We start from the raw sequence: 18,109 nt of genomic DNA on the forward strand, positions 1-18,109 counted from the left end.
GTTGCAGCCGATCCCTGTGATGGTTGTTGGAGGCGAGTACTACTAATACCCTGACGTCATCTCATCGAAGAACGACGGTCCCACTGTTCGACTAATCAACGGGTTGAGAAGATGCCACGTGACGAAATGGGTCGCCTATCACGTCCGTTTCAAGAAGGAACTACGCATAAATAGCCGTGTCATAGTCCGTTAGTCGAATGCTTCGTTCCCTCGGTCCAAAGCTTCTCCCACTCTTCTCTCTTCCGTTCGTTCCTCTCGATTCCTCTTGCGATCGATGGAGACTATAGTGATTCCTCTTTCGGTCGATTGACACTATAACCTATTCATCGATCGGATTGGACTTCGTGATCTCCGTTACAAGAAGGAGAAACTTTCTTGATCTGGCGTCGCGTTCTCTGGTTCTTCGATCCAAAAAGCTTCGGTGAGACCCTCCTCCCTCTCTTCTCTCCTTGGTTTGTTACTTTGGGTTCCTCTTGCGATCGATTGAAACTTGATCGATCGGATTGGACGTCGTGATCTCAAGGAGATACTTATGAACCGGGGAAGATCTCGCCGTTACTTGATATGGTCTCGAGTGCTCCGGTTCTTCGCACCAAAGTTTCAGTGAGACCTTCTTCCGTTTGTTCCTTCGGATTCCTCTATCGATCTATTGAAATTATAACCTGTTAACCGATCGAATTGGATGTCGTGATCTCCGTTACAAGAAGGCGAAACTTATGAAAAGGTTGACATCTCACCGTTTCTTGATCTGGTGTCGAGTGCTCCCACACTTCGCTCCAAAGATTCGGTGAGACCCTCCTCGCTCTCATGTCTCTTCCGTTTGCTCCTGTGGGTTCCTCTTTCGATCTATTGAAACTATAACTTGTTGATCGATCGGATTAGACGTCGTGATTTCCATTACAAGAAGCAGAAACTTATGAATAGGGTGAGATCTCGCCGTTTCTTGATATGGTCTCGAGTTTTCGGTGAGACCCTTCTCCCTCTCTTCCGTTCGTTCCTTTGGATTCCTCTCGCGATCGATCGAAAATATAGATCTGTTGATCGATCGGATTGGAGGTCGTGATCTCCATTACAAGGAGAAACTTATGAATACGCGGAGATTTCACCGTTTCTTGGTCTGGTGCTGAGTGCTCCGACTCTTCGCTCCAAAGTTTCGGTGAGATCCTTTATCCCTCTCTTCTCTTCCGTTTGTTCATTTGGAATTCTATTGCGATCTTGTTTGTTGCTATGTTTTTCCTTGATCTTTTCGGGCACTTTTCATGCAAGAAACGAGGGGATTATGGATCAAATTTAGCAACAGGGAGCAATTAGATCCCTATTGTTATTTCCTTCGTCATTTCTTCGTATGAATTTGTTGAACCACCGGGCTCATGCGTTTAATGTTTCTTCGGCCACTAGAAAAGATTAATATTTAGACCGGGTTAAATTAGAATTATAGCATAACGGTGGCCGCTTAAAGGTGTTTACTATGAAGAACAATTGCACGTGTTGTTCCAATAGGTTATTCTTTTAGTCAGTATAAGGAAAATATTTTTTGTAGATTATTGCCTTACATCTACGCATAATAAGCAAGTATGTGGTGACAATGCTTAGTTTCCTGTGTTGACAATAGTAATGTTATTGAAATTTGTATTGATAAATTTAATAATAGTGGTATTGGTATAATAGTATTGGTAAGTAATAGTATTAGTAATGATATTGGTATTGGTTGTGGTAATGAGAATGGTAATAGTAATGTTTTTGGTAATGGTTCTAGTCATGGCAATAGTAATGATATGACTGACATCTTTGTTTTTATTTATTATCATTAATGAATATAAGATCCATGTCCATTGGAACACAATTCTTTCCTTTTTGTTTCCTCGTTAAGATTCGAGTGTAACATTAAAGATATTAGAAGATTTTATTATAACCAATGTATATATTTCTGAATGATTTCATAAATTATTTTTTACCATGATGATCCTAAATCCATTGAGTGCATATCCTAATTCGTGGTAACGGCTCGGGTTTTTATATGTTACGTGACAAAGACCTTTGCCTGTCGTCCCAAGCGGCACTGCGAGTTTGAGACGAGTAACTGAACCGGTTTGATCGGTGGCTTGGAGTCGGTGGTACCGCACCTTTTATTGGTTTCCAACAACGAACTGACGCCACTTACCGCTCGGCCCTACCACCTCGCCTGTGCCTCCCTCTCACCGACCCCCAAATCCTCATGGCGTCCCAAAACCCCCATGCTTCCGCCGAGCCCGGAAAGAAAGCCCTAGAGACACCTCCACCTCCGGCAGCGGCCGCCGACAAACCCGCTCCTCCGGCGGCATGCCTTGAAAACCCTATTCCCTCGCCCGACGCGAGCTCTGCCCGATTGGATCCCGCAATCCATGGGAACGCTGCGGCCGTGGGATCCAACTCGGTCTTGACGAGTGCCATGCAGAACGGCCCCGTCACTGATCTGCAGAAGAAGCTTCGGCGAGCCGAGCGATTCGGGACGGCGGTAATGCTTTCCGAAGAGGAGAAACGAAATTCACGAGCAGAGAGGTAAGAAGTTTGAATTTTGAATTCTATTTTCCGAGAAATTTATCCTCAAGTTCGTTTGAGCGAAACTTATCTTGGGTTTAGGGGGGGGGGGAGGAGAGAGATTTAATCGGGGGCACCAGGAGAATCGTGGTGACTAGGATATTAAGTTGCATGCCAATTTACGAAGACTGAACATGGAAATAGCTCGTAGGAGATTACGATCATACTGGTGGATGAGATATTCTCCCTGATAGTATAAGGAATGTCTTGAATGGTTCATCTGGTAGTTCTATCTCATAGAAACTTGTCAGTTCTAGTCCTTAGGAACAAAAAATTATAATATGTTTGTGTGCTGGCTCATGATAATCGCCTCTTTAAGAAATAATTTGATATTGCCAAAACTCTCATGTGTGATTATGTCAGTAAGATGATTGTCTTTAGAACCTAGTTTTAGTATGAGATGCTATTTGCAGAGGCTAGTATTCATCGGATGTAAAATGTCCAGATCTGGCACCATATATTGATTTGGGTTAAATGAGGAGATAAAGAATTATATAGAATGATTTTGAAGTTTATGTTTAATTCTGGTCTAAGATTCCAAGTTGTTCTATATCATAATGTAAAGTCTATGCAGCTTTGGCATATTAGAGCCATTTTTAAAAATAAGAACAAGAGCATGATGGTACAGTTATGAAACAATTTTATATGATCTTTAGTTAATTGTAAACTTGTTTAGTTTCTTGCTTAAAAGCTTAAACTAAATTGTGTAGTGGTTCACTGGAGAGTTTAATTATTTAATTTTGTTTTTCCCTATATCTTTTTTGTTTTGGTTTAAGCTAAATAATAAAATTGGTGTATTAATTACACTCTTAGATTTTTGTGCTATTTTCTTGAGAATCGCCACTGGAGCATGAGAAAAGCAGCTCTTGTGAAGGGAGGCTTCCTCCCCTCCTTTCTACTTAACGTATTTAAATACACTGGAAGTGAACTACCTTCAGTTTTAGTTGACCTTGGTGGTGCCATTTTAGCAAACTAAATAGGCATCTGAAGTCATGGAAGTCTCTATGAGAATGATATCTGTAGGTTCTAATTTAAGCGCCCTGAACTGTTATGTATGGGTACAGCCATTTATTTGGAATGGATTATTTCCATGACGGCCACCGCAAACCTACTACATATAAAAGATATGTAGGCCTATATCTTAGCATGGGATGGGTTCACTGAAACAAGAGTGAACCCATACATAAAGCCTTCTGTATTTATGTGTTATTGACTGTTTGCTGTGAATTAAAATTGTATTGGTGTTATAATATTTGCTATTACAACATAGAAGGATTCTTTTTCTAGTGGTTGAGGCACAATCCAAATTTGTGGCGAATGCATTCCAATTCGGCTTTTTCATATTGTGATAAAATACTGCTGTCTCAGGTGGGCTATGAGTTGGGAGTACGTTGTGGTCATTGTTTTTCAGTTCTGTTTCAGTACCTTGTTTCCAATTATTTAACCCAATTTTTTTGTTTTCAGATTCTGTTTTATTTTTTAAAAAAATTAGTTGGGAATCATAATTTCCCTTTACATTTACTGCAAATCTCATTGTTAGGTTTGGAACTGGGTCAACATTAAGTGGACCAAAGAATGTTGGACTTCTAGAGGAGCAAAAGAGAAAAGCCCGGGCAGAGAGGTGCTTACTTTTGGCTGACATTTTTTTTCCACTCTGAGATTGTGAACTTTGTGAGGGAAGTTTGAAGGCCTCTTGTTCTGCGATATTTTAGGTTTGGGCTTAAGAATGACACTGTAGCTGATGAGGCCGCAAAGAAGAAGGCACGGTTGGAAAGATTTGCAACAAACTCCAAGATGGATGATAGTTCAGAAGATGAGAAAAGGAAGGCAAGAGCAATCAGGTGATTGATTATCTTTCATTTGGTTTTGTTATTCTTAAATGGTGCTTCTAGATATAAGATCTAATCAAGTGAGCTGATTATCTTTCATTTGTTGTTCAGGTTTTCACAAGGCTCACCTAATGTTATCGGGCAAGTGAACTCTGACATGGTAGGTCTCTGTAGCTGAGTTTCATTCTCGATGCAAAGAGAACAGTTGCGCATTTCCCTTAAGCTTGATTTTTTTTTTTTTGTTATTCTGTTTACTGAAACTATGTAGATCACACATGATGGAGGTTTTTAATGATTTAGGAACTCCAAATCTTTTTCATTTAGGATCTCCAAAATTCTCTCTCCCCGTCTCCCTGAGCTTTGGTGGTTCTCGTATGAGCTTGCAGCATTCAACGGTGTGGGACGAATCCAACACATGATAAGAAAATTAACAAATTTTAGTGTCAAATAAATTTTCTGGTGAACTCAGAGAAAAAAAAGCTCATTATGCATCTTTTGGCAATTTAGTATGGCAATTTAGTAAAATCAAAGCAACAGTTCACTTCAGGTAAAGTGTTCGTGAGGTATCTTTGCAACATCAAATTCAAAAACATATCTGAGATATCTCTGCATCGGTGCAGCCAAATGCTCGTGAAGATTGAAACTTGACATTTTCATACTTCTTCAAGAGGAGATCCACCAAAATATTAGAAAGTCCACCTCATGTGCACTCCTTTTTCAGAATGAAATCAATAGCGTCTCCAACGGTATCCACAACCTGAGAAAAAAAAGGTCATTCAGTTCGAGTTATGGCATATTGGATTTATGTTTGCCTAAAAAGAGATCATTATGCATATAGCAGCAAGCCTTCTATTCCAAACCAATACTCATGACAGTATCTATCACCTAATTAAAATGTGTATTCTCAACAAATCTATTCTTAAAAGCATATATAAAATTTAAGATCTGCACTATACAGTGCTCAAATTGTTAGTATCAGGATGATAAATTAAAATCCTGATATATTATTTAGCACTATACAGTGGTATACTGAACTTCATGTAACTTACTGATCTGCACTCTACCTGCATGTGATCATAACTATACCACCTGAGTGTGTGAGGGTACATTGGTCGAGTCTGATTAAATATAAAAGATACATAATTTTGAGAATAATTGCACCTACCAGGTCTGCTGGATACTGTTCATGGTTGTCTTTACCCCGGAATACCCCAGTCCTTGTGAGAATAGAAAACCATGGATGTCCCACCTGCAACAATATAATAATAAACCAGGACTTGTCAGTGGATGTGTTAAAAAAATTCAAAACATTCTTTGCAACATTCAGTAAGCTTGTCAGGAAGTTATAAATATTGTAGCAGCAGCAGCCTTAAACAGGTTAGAAAGGATCTCACCCTGGTTTTTCTCAAGTCACCATTATTCTGGGGCTTTGTTAACTTGTATGTGACAACCAGATACCTCGAGGGACCTTATAAGGTAGACAAAGGTCCTTTTTGGTGGTGGAATAGGATGCATGGAAGTGGAAACCAACTGATTATGTAGTTAATAGCATGAATTGTGAAGACAATGGTGGAAACAGCAGCAGACTGAATCACATGCTGGTTATTGATCTACAAAGCATGAGCAGCAGAATGGAGACTTGCTGATCATTTCAGTACATTACAGCCAACATGGGATATCATGACCGATACCATCCGTACCGGGTGGTACATACCGGTTTGTCAACCGACTGGTACACGGACCATCCGCTACTGAGCGATACTGTCCATTGAGACGTTATCATCGATGGTGACCGAGGGAGAAGAAAGAAGAGGGAGAAGGGGAAGAAAGAAATAGGAATAAAAGGGAGAACCTGGAGATCGCCGCTCTCCTCCTCGTCTATCGGCGACTTCTCATCCGCACGCGAGAGAAGAGGCATCGATGTCGCGGGGCAGAGAGGTGAAGATTTTGTTTTTTTCTTCTCTTCTCAGGTGACGTCGCTTGCAAATTTTTTTTTTAATCTGCAACATCGTCGAGGCGACGTTACTCCACATAGAGGTATATATATATATATATACCGTTCGGTATACCGTACCGTACTAAATAAATCTTAAAATTTCGGTACTGTACGAAATTTCAATCCTTGATCATGACCACCACGGGTGTTCCATGCTTAGGAGTTCAGGTCTTAAATATGGTAGAATTTTTATTCACAAACATACTAGGATTGTGTATATAAATCTGATTCTTTTTTATGCTAGCACAATTTATGGAAGAATTCTGGGTCCATTTTGACATACCTTCTTGGCACCATTAATGTCAACCTTAGGATTATCACCAATCATATAAATGGTATTGAATGCACATTTCTCGCCCATCATAGTCTCCTTAACCTGGCACACATGTGTCACCAGTTTGGTCAGGATGGACTCGGCATTCTTGAAAACAAATGGATTTGGTTTCCCAAAAGAAGTATACTCCAGAGGACTGCTGTGGATACTGCATTTTCAGTTAAGCATATGAGGGTTTCGCACAATTTCATGACCATTGAGGTGGGTAAGCAGTGATATCTAGTACCTGTTATATATGCTTTCCAGTCCTATCCTGAAAGCACCCATCCCAAGGCGCTCAGAAGGAAATACAGCCTACATAAGATTAGCATGAGGTCAATTTCCCTCAAGTTCTCCAGAGAAATTACAGAATATTACACATATAAAATCGAATATTTATCAGCAGCCAGAACTTGTTCAAAAAAAAGATTCTAATCTAAATTTTATCTTGCCTGGTATTCAAGATCATCTGCTGCAAAAAATAAAGGTGGTTGATGTCCATTTTCCTTTCCAGGAAGACCGCCACATCTTAAAATATCACAAAGCACCTGCATCCATGCATGTTCCATATCAAAATTTGTAGTTTGTGAAAGTCAAATCGCCAACTCAAACCTAGACATCATCAACTATCATTTGAAGCTTGCGAGAAAAACAGTTACTGTAGTATTTTCTCAGCGTAAATTGATATGTATCATTTGAAGCTTGTGAGAAAACCAGTTAATGTAACATTTTCTCGACGTAAGTTGATAGGCAGTTTCGAGTATATAGTAGTGTAATTTCATATACATACTTGAAAAGTTAACGAAAATGGTTCATAATGCTAGGTACATCCAAATGAACAAGGAAAAACATAAATTGCAAGAAGACTCGATTCAACGAAATAAATCAGCAACGATCTAATAAATAAGGAACAGAGAGGCACTTATTATGAAGCAGCGAGATTAAAACACAAGAACTTAATTTCACATAACCAAAGAGATCAACACACGAGAACCAGAATCACTGTTGATTCACAATTCACTTCTGTTATAATCCAATATCTATATGGTCTTATTCTGACTGAAGAGAAGCATCAGGATATCATAATGTCTGCATAAGTGTTGTGTCTCATCATCTGAATTTTATATGTTACCATGAGATCTGTGCAAGTGCAATACTTGTATCAATAGGTGCTTGATAGTCAAAAAGGCATGTAAAGAATGGACTATGATATGTCGATATATTTGCACATACTTTCATATAAGAAAACAACTTACATACTCTAGAAGCAATGGGAGAAAATAAGTACCTGAATGTCCCTTCCCCAATCAACAGGGTCACTAACAACAAATGCACCTTTTACTCTCTCTGAATACACATCATATTTTGGTTGCAAACCCTTGGAATTATAGTTTCTCTCATACGAGTGCTTGAGACCCCAACTCTTGTACTGAGAGAGGGGATCGATGTCATTGAAGTATGATGCATAATCATCAATAGAAAGAACTTTTCTGCACATAAAGTAAGATATTGCCAGGAAACTAGTATACAACATCCAATACTAATGCAGTCTATTTTGGAATATCTGATTGTTGTAGATAAGAATATTCAAAATTAATAATAATGCTTCATTCTTACTTGAATCCATACTCCAACATCACTGCAGCAGGTTCCCCTTTTCCAATGGCAACGATAAGCTCATTCTCGAATCTGCTGATTATAAGTAGCAACAACCATGCAATAATGTTGTCCTTAACAAAAATTACAAATTGACTTATGAAGAGTTATCACAAATTCCTATAATATATTCTCCTAAGAAAATTCATGAATGGGAAGAAATTTTAATAAAAATTACACATATCCCAAAAAATAATGAATTTTTTTAATGAACACCCAAATATTTTGAAAATTTTGTGATCTTCATTTCAGTACCTGCTGACCAACCGTCGGAAAGGAGAATGACCCTGCACAACCTGCATCATAGTCACATAAATAAGCAAATACCTTGAGAGGTTATAAGCTAATGAGAAGAGCAGAATTAAATAAATCAATTACAGCATGACATGCAATAATTTATATTATCTATTACAGGACTCCTTAGTTATCTGCTCCAGCAAGTATACACTAACATGGTGGAAGAAATTGAATATATTATGACCTTAGTGCTGCAATATCTGATAATGCTATACATATTTACGTCAGATAATTATCTTTTGTTCAATATTCAAACAAGCAACCAGAAAAAAAGAGCTTCTATCATGTTTCTTAACTTAGCAGGCAGTCGTGCATGTTAAATCAGTAGAAGTTATGGATCCTAGACAGTTGTCGTTGCAGATAATTATGCAGATGATGCATGAAACTGAGGAACATAAAAACCTGTTCAACAGCAAACAGAAGACTATCAAATTTCAGCATTGTAACATACATTTTTCAAACCCCACACTAACATGTTAAATGTATAAAGAAATATCAAAAGAAGAATACATATTTTAGGAGCACTAGAACAAGTTTGTTCTGGATATCAAAAAGTCATCCAATTTATCATCAGGCTTGTCAAGGAAAAGATTTTCAAAACTCAAAGTTCAAACTCAAATCTTTGTTTGTTATTTGAAATATGATTTTCAATACTACTAGCAGCAGCTTCCTGATGTCTGTGAAACAAGAGAGGATAACATGGATGTCATTCGGTAGCTTTTCCATACAATTGTTTCAATTCATAATTGGGATGTAGTTAATAAAATGGCTTTATGTGATCCTTAACTGGTAGGGTAGGAGCTTCGCCAAATCACTCATATTTGAATATAGACAAGTAAATAAACAGATAATATTTATATATTACCTGTAGAGCTGAAATCTGAACTTTCAAAAGCTCACTCAACTCCAGAGCTCGTTTGGTTTCTGGGACACCCCCTCCTATACATTTACAATGATATCAAGAATCAAGCTTTAGGTAAGCTTCTCTCAACATCACTTATAAAGACTCCACTTCACATTGCAATGAATCAATCAATTTGAATATATACATATATATATATATATATATATATATATATATATATATATGTATATGCACACACACACACACACACATATATATGTATGTATGTATGTATGTATATATATATATATATATATATATATATATATATATATAGACATAGATATATATGTTATAAAGGAATGCAATGAACATACACGTCCTCAAAACTCACTAAAAAAACAGTCATGTAAGGTTAGTTGACAGTATAAGATTCACAAATACTTAAGGTGGCTAACCTTAAAAATTAATTGCAGAAAGGGGTAGGAAGACTTCATTGAATAAAAAATCATGTCATTTTGAGTTGCAGTTTTATCATAAGTTGAAATAAAATATAATGAACTTCAAAGAAACCAAAGAGTAAGCTCACCATTTGTCAAGAACAGAAATGGAACCTTCAACGAACCTGCAAAGAAGAAAATAATGATAATTTACAATTGTAATAGCAATAACCATAGAAGGTCACACGAGACAACATAGTGTCCACAAATCTTTCTAGAATTACTTCCTTATTAGATGTTATAAACTTGAGCAAAAGGAGCATTTATTGTATAATATAAGTAACTGTGATTGTATGCTTAATATCATTCTATGTTACTCAGCTGCATACTTCTGAATATGAATAATTCAGAAAATTACAGCTCATGATCAGCATGGAATAACTGAAGATGAAATATTCAAGAATGACCAGAAGAAAAATGCCACATGTGGAATAGATGTGTACAAATATTCCAACTAAATGGTAGAAAAGAATCAACCAAAGCATAAAGGATCATCTAGCTGGCCATGAAAAATAACCAAAATCATTTTGACTCATGCCTATTTTGGAAAATAACCAAAATATTCCAACTAAGGCATCCAAAAAGAATATTTTAAATAAGCAATCAAGCACTGTATGAATTTTCAAAAGCATTGCATGTATCCTGTAGGAAAATTAAAGAACGCATTTCACAACTGCAAAAAAGTGTCAAGCCTTGTAGTCAACATCATTGAAAAAAACAGCAAGGCACGGACACAGACAGGAAAATCGTGTTGGATAAATGTGCAATGTTCAAAAGCATTTCTGCTATTAAAGCATACTAAACGCGTTCCATGAATGTTCTTAGGAACAAGCACATGGCAAGAAAATCATACCAAAGTTTGCATAAGAAGTTCTATTAAATGATTATGAAATCATGTGAATCAACAATGTGGAATGGCTTCAGGATAAAATCCAAAAAAGACCAAGCAGTGAGAAATCTTGACAGAACTGGAAAAACAGCACGCCGACTATTCTAGATTCATATGTAGGTGAATGCCCTGAATAATTAAGCAAACGTGGCAAAAGTTGGTCATACAATCGAATGACTATGCAAGATCTGTACAGGAAGATAGCCAAATGTTCGTGACTCCTTTGTTCAAAGCATCAGCAGCCTGCTCAAGAGCGATGACCATCTCCAAGATGGTATCGATGTTGGAGGAACTTCAATCGAAAGTTCCTTGATCGAGATGCCTACATTTTGTTCATAGTAAATTGCCCATTGCAACCCTGCTTCAAGAATGATATTATTTATGATAAATTTCTGATACTTTGTATATCAATCTTGTTCTAATGTTGTCATCGCAAAATTACTTAAGGAGGGATGTGCTGCCTATTTCTTTCGAGAACACTGTAACCCTTCACCAAATCCCCCACGATCGACTTCTTTCAAGAAAAAGAAACGGCATGACCACGCAAGAAGATCTCAACAGGAACACCAGATTTCAAGAAACGAGAAAACGAATAGCTATACCGTCGGCGTCGTAAAGCCTCCGGAGGGCCTGCGGAGACCCTCCGATGGGGGTGCGTCCGCGAAGAATCACGCCGTCGATGTCGAACGCGATCCCAAAGCAAGGCCTGCGAACCCCCAAAAGAAGGACAGCGAAACAGAATCGTGGGCAAATGGAATGAAGAGTGAATCGATAGGCAGGGAGAAGCAGCACGCGCGAAGAAAGAGACCTCTCAGAGTCCGGCCGCCGGAGATGCGAGTAGGTGCGCCGAAACCGCTGCTGCTGCGCCGGAGTTCCGAGCTTTGCCCTCGACGCCGCCCCAAAGAAGACGGAACGGAACCTCATGCCCTCCTCCAATTCTGTTTCCCGTCCCCAACAAACCAAGCCTTATTCTGTTACCCTTCTTTCTCTTCGCTTTTTATTCTATTTATTTATTTATTTATTTTTCTTCTTGCTTTTTGAGGTCGCGCTTGCCGCTGTGTTTTCGTCCTTTAACGAGAGAGAGAGAGAACACTCTGATTCGAGTTTGATGAACCGGAATTCGAGTTTGAACCGGGTTCTTTAATTTGGATCTCTATTTTGGATCCAATAAGCTTATGGTTCTATCGTACCGACCCAATTCCAAGTTTGGATCCATTTCCAATAGCAGAACTACAAGCGGTGATCCTTTCCGATCCCCCAAATTCAAATTGCCCGCTCTCGTTTATTTCCCTGTGTAACGTTGTGGGATCTGATAACTTCACTCTTCTTTTCGCGACCACGACCAAAGACAACAGAGAAAGGGCAACTGCATTTGCTGAAAAAAGAGGAGTGTGTATATACAAATCAAATTATATTATTCCAAATGAAATCATTTCATTTCCCGAGTCGGCCTTTTCTGCCTTGCCTCCGAACTCCGATCTCCACTTCTCTCGTTCGCTTCCTTGCTTCTTCGAGTCGATTTGGGGGTGCTCGCGAGGCGATCGGGTCTTGGAGGAAGCATGGAGAGGCTCTCTCTGATCGACGTCGCGTCGGAGGATGATCTGCTCACGTCCTCCCCTTGCGACGGCTTCATCGGTCAGATCTCGCCAGGTGCTCATCGCGTTTCTTTCTTTCTTTCCTTTTTGACGATATCCTGACAAATCTTGATGTGGTCGATGGTTCTTGTGTCTTTGATCCGTTTGATTTGATGTGCTTGGGTTTGATCTGCCCCACATGGACAGATAGGTCGATTGTGGAACTTTGATGTCTGTAGACTCATAAAGAATCGATTTATAATGCACAAGGTTAAATATTGATCACTAGAACAATGACAAAGCTACCATGTCTTGCGTGTCTTGTGTTTGTGAATATGTTTCTTTGATTGATGCATGTTTCTTGATACATATTCGACAAGGAAACCTCTTCATCTTTGGCTTATATCCTTAGTCATACCAGATAAAGCTGAGATGAACATTATGGTAATTGTTGACAATGCTTGTCAGTCAGAATCACAATCCATGAGAATTACATATATCCAATTACAAGTTTGGGATGGTCTTTTATGCTTAACTTCCAACTCCTATGATTGTGTTTGTTATGTTCGACATAGTGATTACCATCTTCCTGCACGCTCTTCAGCAACCTGTTTATGATGCTATGATTGTCTCTGCATCGATGTGGACTTTGATCATTTTTTTCTTTTTTTGTTGAGAGCCGTGTTACAATCATAGTTGCATGATCTAGAGCTTGTTATTTGTCAGTGCTCATCGTTCTTACATATTTGCTCTAGTTCTTTAATCTTAGAGGTCTTTCTGAAAATCATGTTGAGAGTTACTGTTTTCAATCAGTGATTGTTGGTTCGGAGGAAAGCGGGAATCAAGTGAAAATAAACAAGCAAATAGAACAAGCCCTCGATCTTTCAGAGTCCCCAGAGTATAATAAAACAAAGACTGGCAAATGCAACTTGCGGAAAAGTTTAGCCTGGGATAGTGCCTTTTTTACGAGCGAAGGTATGGCGTTTGTGATACCAACCAAACATTCCATATCTTTGAACTGAACTTTATAAGCTTGATGAATCTTATCTGTTGTCCACAGGAGTTCTGAATCATGAGGAACTGGCCATCGTGAACAGCACATTTAAGAAGACTCAAGCATGTTCACTTCCTATAATTATGGAAGATGCAAGGAAATCAACAGAATCAACATCAACTTTAGATAATGATAGCTGGGCACTGGAGAATCTTGAGGTAGATTTGTTCGAAAATGTTCGAGCTTCCATTCAGATGACCTTTGGTACCGGAGAGAAAGCTTTGAATGTGGCACAGCCCATCAAGAAAAACAACCCAGCGAGGCGAGGTGAACTCTCCCTTGGATATAAGAATGTTCTTAGATATTCGAAACACTTGGTGGTAGATTTTTTGCCATAATTTTGCTTCTGTTTGTGTGGCTTGCAATTCTTCTAAATGAGTCAATCATACTGCTTTGCAGCATCAATGAAACTCGAACCATCTTCCCATAATAAGGTACGTTTTCGTTATTCGTATTCATCTCACTGGTTCATATTGCTGATGTACTTGAGTTCTTAACAACTCTCATGTCATCAGAAGTGCACTCCTGTGGCATCAGAGCGACATGGTGTTAGCAACCATCTTCGTGAGAGTGCCACCAGAGCAGCCACTGTTGTTACAAATGTGGTATGCGCGTGCTATATACTAGTTTCCTTAGGCTCTAAGATTTTCCTTACTTCAAATAATTATGGCCATCTAATTATACAAACAAATCGAAACATTTTTCTAGTCGAGCTCACATTTCATACTTTTATGAAGGGTGCTGATGGAGTTACTAATTCAAAGATGTTAAAGCCACCGAGGGTTTTGTCCAGAGGAACTCTTCCAGCAATGCCAACAAAGACAAATCTTGTTTCTGGAAACAACCAGATAAAAACTAGTAGTAAAAAAGATATCCCAGGTACAATTTCATTAGGGATCCTCTTGCATCTTTGAGCAATGCAATTACTTTTACTGTATGCTTTGGTAATCAATTCTCATCCAATTGTGGGTTTGGCAGGCAATGCAGCAACTCAGAAATCTGCTGTAGTTTCTAAGAAAATAAAAGGAGGTTCTTGTGACACTATAAAGTCCTCCCGTTCACCAAAACCTACTCCGAAACTGGTTGACAATTCGAGAGACACAGCACGTAAGTCTCCTTCCGAGACGACAAGATCGAGAAGTACTTCCAGAGCTATCAATCGATCTCTATCTGGATCAATCACCAATAAAGCATCCATGAGGACGAGTGGATCTAAAATTAGCAGAAATACAAGTAACAGTGCAGTATCTCCAAATTCTTCTGTCAAGTTATCTTCAATTGCTTCTCCGAGTAGCTCCTTCGACAGTGTCACTTCAGGATCATCTTCATCGACTTTCTCTGCTGTTAAACCATTGATTGATGGCATTGAACCTGGTGCTGACAACGAAGAAGTTCATCCTCCAGGTCTCCAATCAAATCTCAGTTCTGAAGATATTGGACAATCAAACGGACTACTTGTTACCAAAGTTCATCCAAAAAGTTGCCCTAACGATAGCTCTGGGGCAAAATGCTACAAACCTTCAGGACTCAAAATGCCAACTCCAAAAATTGGCTACTTCGATGCAGTACGTCCACATTTCTTATCCTAGCCACCTCCATTGTCTTTTGCAACTTTTACCTGTTCTAACATTGATTTTAATTTGGATATGCAGAAGAAATCTCTTGCCTGCGATGTCAAAACAGTTTCAGAGCCTCGGCAGCAGCCCAGTTTCCCCAAAACCACCACTGGAGTACCCAACAAGTCTGATTCAGGGAACAAAACGAAACCCAAAAAGATTCAACATGTGTCACCTGCAAACCAGGACATGGCCATCGATTCTGATTCTCCACGATCAACAGCTTTATCTCGGAGTCCACTTGCAGAGTCCCCATCACTTAAACGACTACCGAAGCTTGTTGTATCGGGTGGCTTGACTGATACATCAGAAGCACAAAAGGAATCAAGTCCCATCGTCAAGGATTTCCATAGCCCATTAAAGGTTTTTGATGCATCGGTTGTCAACAAAGCTGAATGCGATCTACTGCCAAAACCAAGTACAAAAGAGCGAGATGGTGATCCGCATCCAAAGCATACGGCCAATATCCCAGTGGAAGGTGAAGCTATGATCCTGATTGATGGAAGTTCCGGAGTCCTTTGGAAACACTCAGAAACACAGGCAACAGAGAACCAGAACAATTATCAATGTGATCCCCCTACCATCAACATTGAAAAGGAAAATATGTCTCCTGCAGAATGAACAACTTTCAAGGACAAAATATGGGCACAGCACTGGGGAAAGAAATGACACTAAAGTTAGTTCTCTACTCAACTTAGGACGAGAAGGTTTTGTTTTGGACATTGAGCAATGTCTGAAATCTGTAATCGTTTGTCCCTAATCAGAACCGAAGCTTCATTCTCAAGTCAGCAAAATTAACAGAGAAAGAGCTGTACTTGCATGACTACATTTCAATCAATCTTGAAGGACCCAAAGTGAAACAATAAGTTATTATAGCTGGAATCGATTATAAGGTTGATTCAAATTTTGGCACTTCGATTCTTGACTTGGGAGTCACTCAAGATGGTGATCGATAGGATAATTGAGATCATGATTCATTGAATTGGTGTACCAATACCACTGCTGCTTCTGATGGTCTAATCGGCATCAACACATGCAATGGTTTAATGAGGTGTTAGGTTGCTAATTTGCAGGCACAACAACAACAACAGGAAAATGCGAATGGGAATTCAATACCACTTGCGAAAAACAAAAGAAAAAACAAGCTTTATTATAAAAAAAAGTGAGAGTAGATCATCGTTTATCCACGAAACATCTTCATGTCGTCTTCTTGCTGCCACTACTACTATGTAATGATCCCTCCTCCATCTACATTCCATCTACATGCATCACTATCCTACCAACACATATATGGCGTAAATTATTCCTGGTATGTAACCCAGTATCGTCAACAGCAGGTCGATCCAGAACTCCACCTGCGAGATCACCCCATAAATGTCCGATTCTGATCACAGAGAGAGAGAGAGAGAGAGAGAGAGAGAGAGAGAGAGAGAGCTTACACCACAGCCATATCGCAGGAAGACTCCCACAGGTGGTAACAAGATGGCCAAGATGACTTCCAAGAACGTCTCTGACCCCATCTCTCTCTCTCTGAAACCAGTGGAGCTTCACGATGGTCTTCTCACGAGTGACTCCGAACCGGAAGGTGTGGAAGAGGGGGGAACAAGCATGTTAAAACGTGGCGGGCTGTAACAGTCTGATGTGTGCCGCGTGTTCCACCGCCAACGCCACGTACCTCTTCTGAGCGTTACTGTAGCAGAAATCCAAGATGAGAGTAGTTGTTTTGGACTTGCCGTGTGTTCGTGAGACGTGCATCAAAAGAGGTTTGTTTAGCAGAAGAGAATCATATTGTTTCTTGATTCCATTAATTGTTATATGATATCAGGTGGCATTAGTTATTGTGTGGAAGTCAACAGATTATGATCGAATGACGCTAATTTATCTACATATATGCTTTTATAGTAAGCTTGTCAGGCTATTATAGGGTGAGAAAGGTACTTTAAAAATAATTAATAAATAATAATAATATGATCTATGTATATCATAAGATGATATGTTGGAATACGAGAGTTATATCATTTATGTATTTAATTCACTATTGGATGAGATTACATAAATCTTTTAATTTTATAATTAATTTTTTATTGTCTTGGGTTACATATTGATTCAAAGTCAATTGAAATCCTTTTTAATTATCAAGAGTTGAATTCAGTCAATATCAACCTTACTTGATTTTGAACATGACGAACCCCTATAAAACTATGTTGGGACGCTCTGCCTACTTATGCTTAAATCATTATGGATCCAATGGATTTGACTTATGTTTTAGAAAAAGATATATATACTAAAATATACCTAAAAAACTATTTTATAATAAGCTCACAACACTGTTACACTCGTGTGGTAGATGTGGATCATGGAAAAGTGGTATCCCTTCCCCGTACTTAACTCGTAATACTATTATTCTCGTGATAGATATTTAGTTATAGAGAAAGTGGCATGTCTCTCTCAAATCTGGCATGCAATAATATTTATTCAACCTTATAAGCTTAAGTGTCGTATTGTTATGGACAAATATATAGAAAGGATGCTCAATGTAATGTTTATATATATATATATCAATATCTTTTAATTTTATTATATTTTTTCTAATATATAAAAGAGCTTGTAGTAGGTTTAATAGTCTCATTTTGAATGACTTTTGTGATTGTTTTAGTCATGTAAACATAAGTTGTGTGCACATCGTACAAAAGTAAAATTAAAAATAAAAAATCATCTAGATAGTCTTTTTTTATTTTTAGTTTTATAAAGTGATGCGAAGTGTCAAATAATACAATACCTTGAAGTTAACTAGGTGGCACATGACTAGATGAGCCTTTAAAATATTGTTTAAGATTAGTTCACTATCTTGTTCCATATTAGTCATGTGGGCACTTACAAAGATTTTTGACCACAACGAACTACCTTAGATCTTTTATCGTACAATCATTTAGAGCTTGCGAAATCTGCTTGTAAAGTTAAATG

General features: G+C 38.5%; 4 protein-coding genes across 10 annotated transcripts; 2 read left to right on the plus strand and 2 right to left on the minus strand.

Annotated features, from left to right (window-relative positions):
• The first annotated feature begins 213 nt into the window (after positions 1 to 213).
• LOC135651752 (protein MODIFIER OF SNC1 11-like) lies at positions 214 to 4,725 on the plus strand. Of its 2 annotated transcripts, none has more exons than XM_065172155.1 (5): positions 214 to 421; positions 2,034 to 2,538; positions 4,118 to 4,198; positions 4,290 to 4,418; positions 4,518 to 4,725. In XM_065172155.1, exons 2-5 carry the CDS (start codon positions 2,216 to 2,218, stop codon positions 4,582 to 4,584), a joined length of 600 nt encoding a protein of 199 aa, XP_065028227.1. In that variant the 5' UTR covers positions 214 to 421; positions 2,034 to 2,215; the 3' UTR covers positions 4,585 to 4,725. The 2 variants fall into 2 exon arrangements, with proteins under 2 accessions (XP_065028227.1, XP_065028228.1); XM_065172156.1 differs by lacking the exon at positions 214 to 421 and adding an exon at positions 431 to 1,156.
• Positions 4,726 to 4,871: 146 nt separating this feature from the next.
• On the minus strand, positions 4,872 to 11,923 carry LOC135651751 (mitochondrial hydrolase YKR070W-like). 5 transcript variants are annotated; one of them, XR_010501924.1, is made up of 13 exons: positions 11,710 to 11,923; positions 11,504 to 11,607; positions 10,102 to 10,137; positions 9,534 to 9,607; positions 8,627 to 8,667; positions 8,333 to 8,407; positions 8,004 to 8,205; positions 7,168 to 7,263; positions 6,963 to 7,030; positions 6,686 to 6,884; positions 6,259 to 6,406; positions 5,572 to 5,655; positions 5,109 to 5,163 (listed from the first exon to the last, which is right to left on the minus strand). XR_010501924.1 is itself a non-coding variant. In XM_065172150.1 (12 exons), exons 1-12 carry the CDS (start codon positions 11,823 to 11,825, stop codon positions 5,107 to 5,109), a joined length of 1,152 nt encoding a protein of 383 aa, XP_065028222.1. In that variant the 5' UTR covers positions 11,826 to 11,920; the 3' UTR covers positions 4,872 to 5,106. The 5 variants fall into 5 exon arrangements, 4 of the variants coding, with proteins under 4 accessions (XP_065028222.1, XP_065028223.1, XP_065028224.1 ...); XM_065172150.1 differs by lacking the exon at positions 6,259 to 6,406 and having other exon boundaries at positions 4,872 to 5,163; positions 11,710 to 11,920; XM_065172151.1 differs by lacking the exon at positions 6,259 to 6,406 and having other exon boundaries at positions 4,872 to 5,163; positions 8,333 to 8,404; positions 11,710 to 11,919.
• Positions 11,924 to 12,256: 333 nt separating this feature from the next.
• Positions 12,257 to 16,067, plus strand: LOC135651225 (uncharacterized). 2 transcript variants are annotated; one of them, XM_065171151.1, is made up of 8 exons: positions 12,257 to 12,551; positions 13,289 to 13,450; positions 13,536 to 13,796; positions 13,929 to 13,963; positions 14,048 to 14,134; positions 14,267 to 14,408; positions 14,508 to 15,094; positions 15,182 to 16,067. In XM_065171151.1, exons 1-8 carry the CDS (start codon positions 12,461 to 12,463, stop codon positions 15,764 to 15,766), a joined length of 1,950 nt encoding a protein of 649 aa, XP_065027223.1. In that variant the 5' UTR covers positions 12,257 to 12,460; the 3' UTR covers positions 15,767 to 16,067. The 2 variants fall into 2 exon arrangements, with proteins under 2 accessions (XP_065027223.1, XP_065027222.1); XM_065171150.1 differs by having other exon boundaries at positions 12,258 to 12,551; positions 14,045 to 14,134.
• A 197-nt stretch (positions 16,068 to 16,264) lies between these two features.
• Positions 16,265 to 16,984, minus strand: LOC135651226 (salt stress-induced hydrophobic peptide ESI3-like). The gene is made up of 2 exons (XM_065171153.1): positions 16,585 to 16,984; positions 16,265 to 16,500 (listed from the first exon to the last, which is right to left on the minus strand). Exons 1-2 carry the CDS (start codon positions 16,663 to 16,665, stop codon positions 16,417 to 16,419), a joined length of 165 nt encoding a protein of 54 aa, XP_065027225.1. The 5' UTR covers positions 16,666 to 16,984; the 3' UTR covers positions 16,265 to 16,416.
• Between the last annotated feature and the right edge of the window lie 1,125 nt (positions 16,985 to 18,109).

This window comes from Musa acuminata, chromosome BXJ3-10, assembly GCF_036884655.1.
Source record: "Musa acuminata AAA Group cultivar baxijiao chromosome BXJ3-10, Cavendish_Baxijiao_AAA, whole genome shotgun sequence".
Lineage (NCBI taxonomy): Eukaryota > Viridiplantae > Streptophyta > Magnoliopsida > Zingiberales > Musaceae > Musa > Musa acuminata.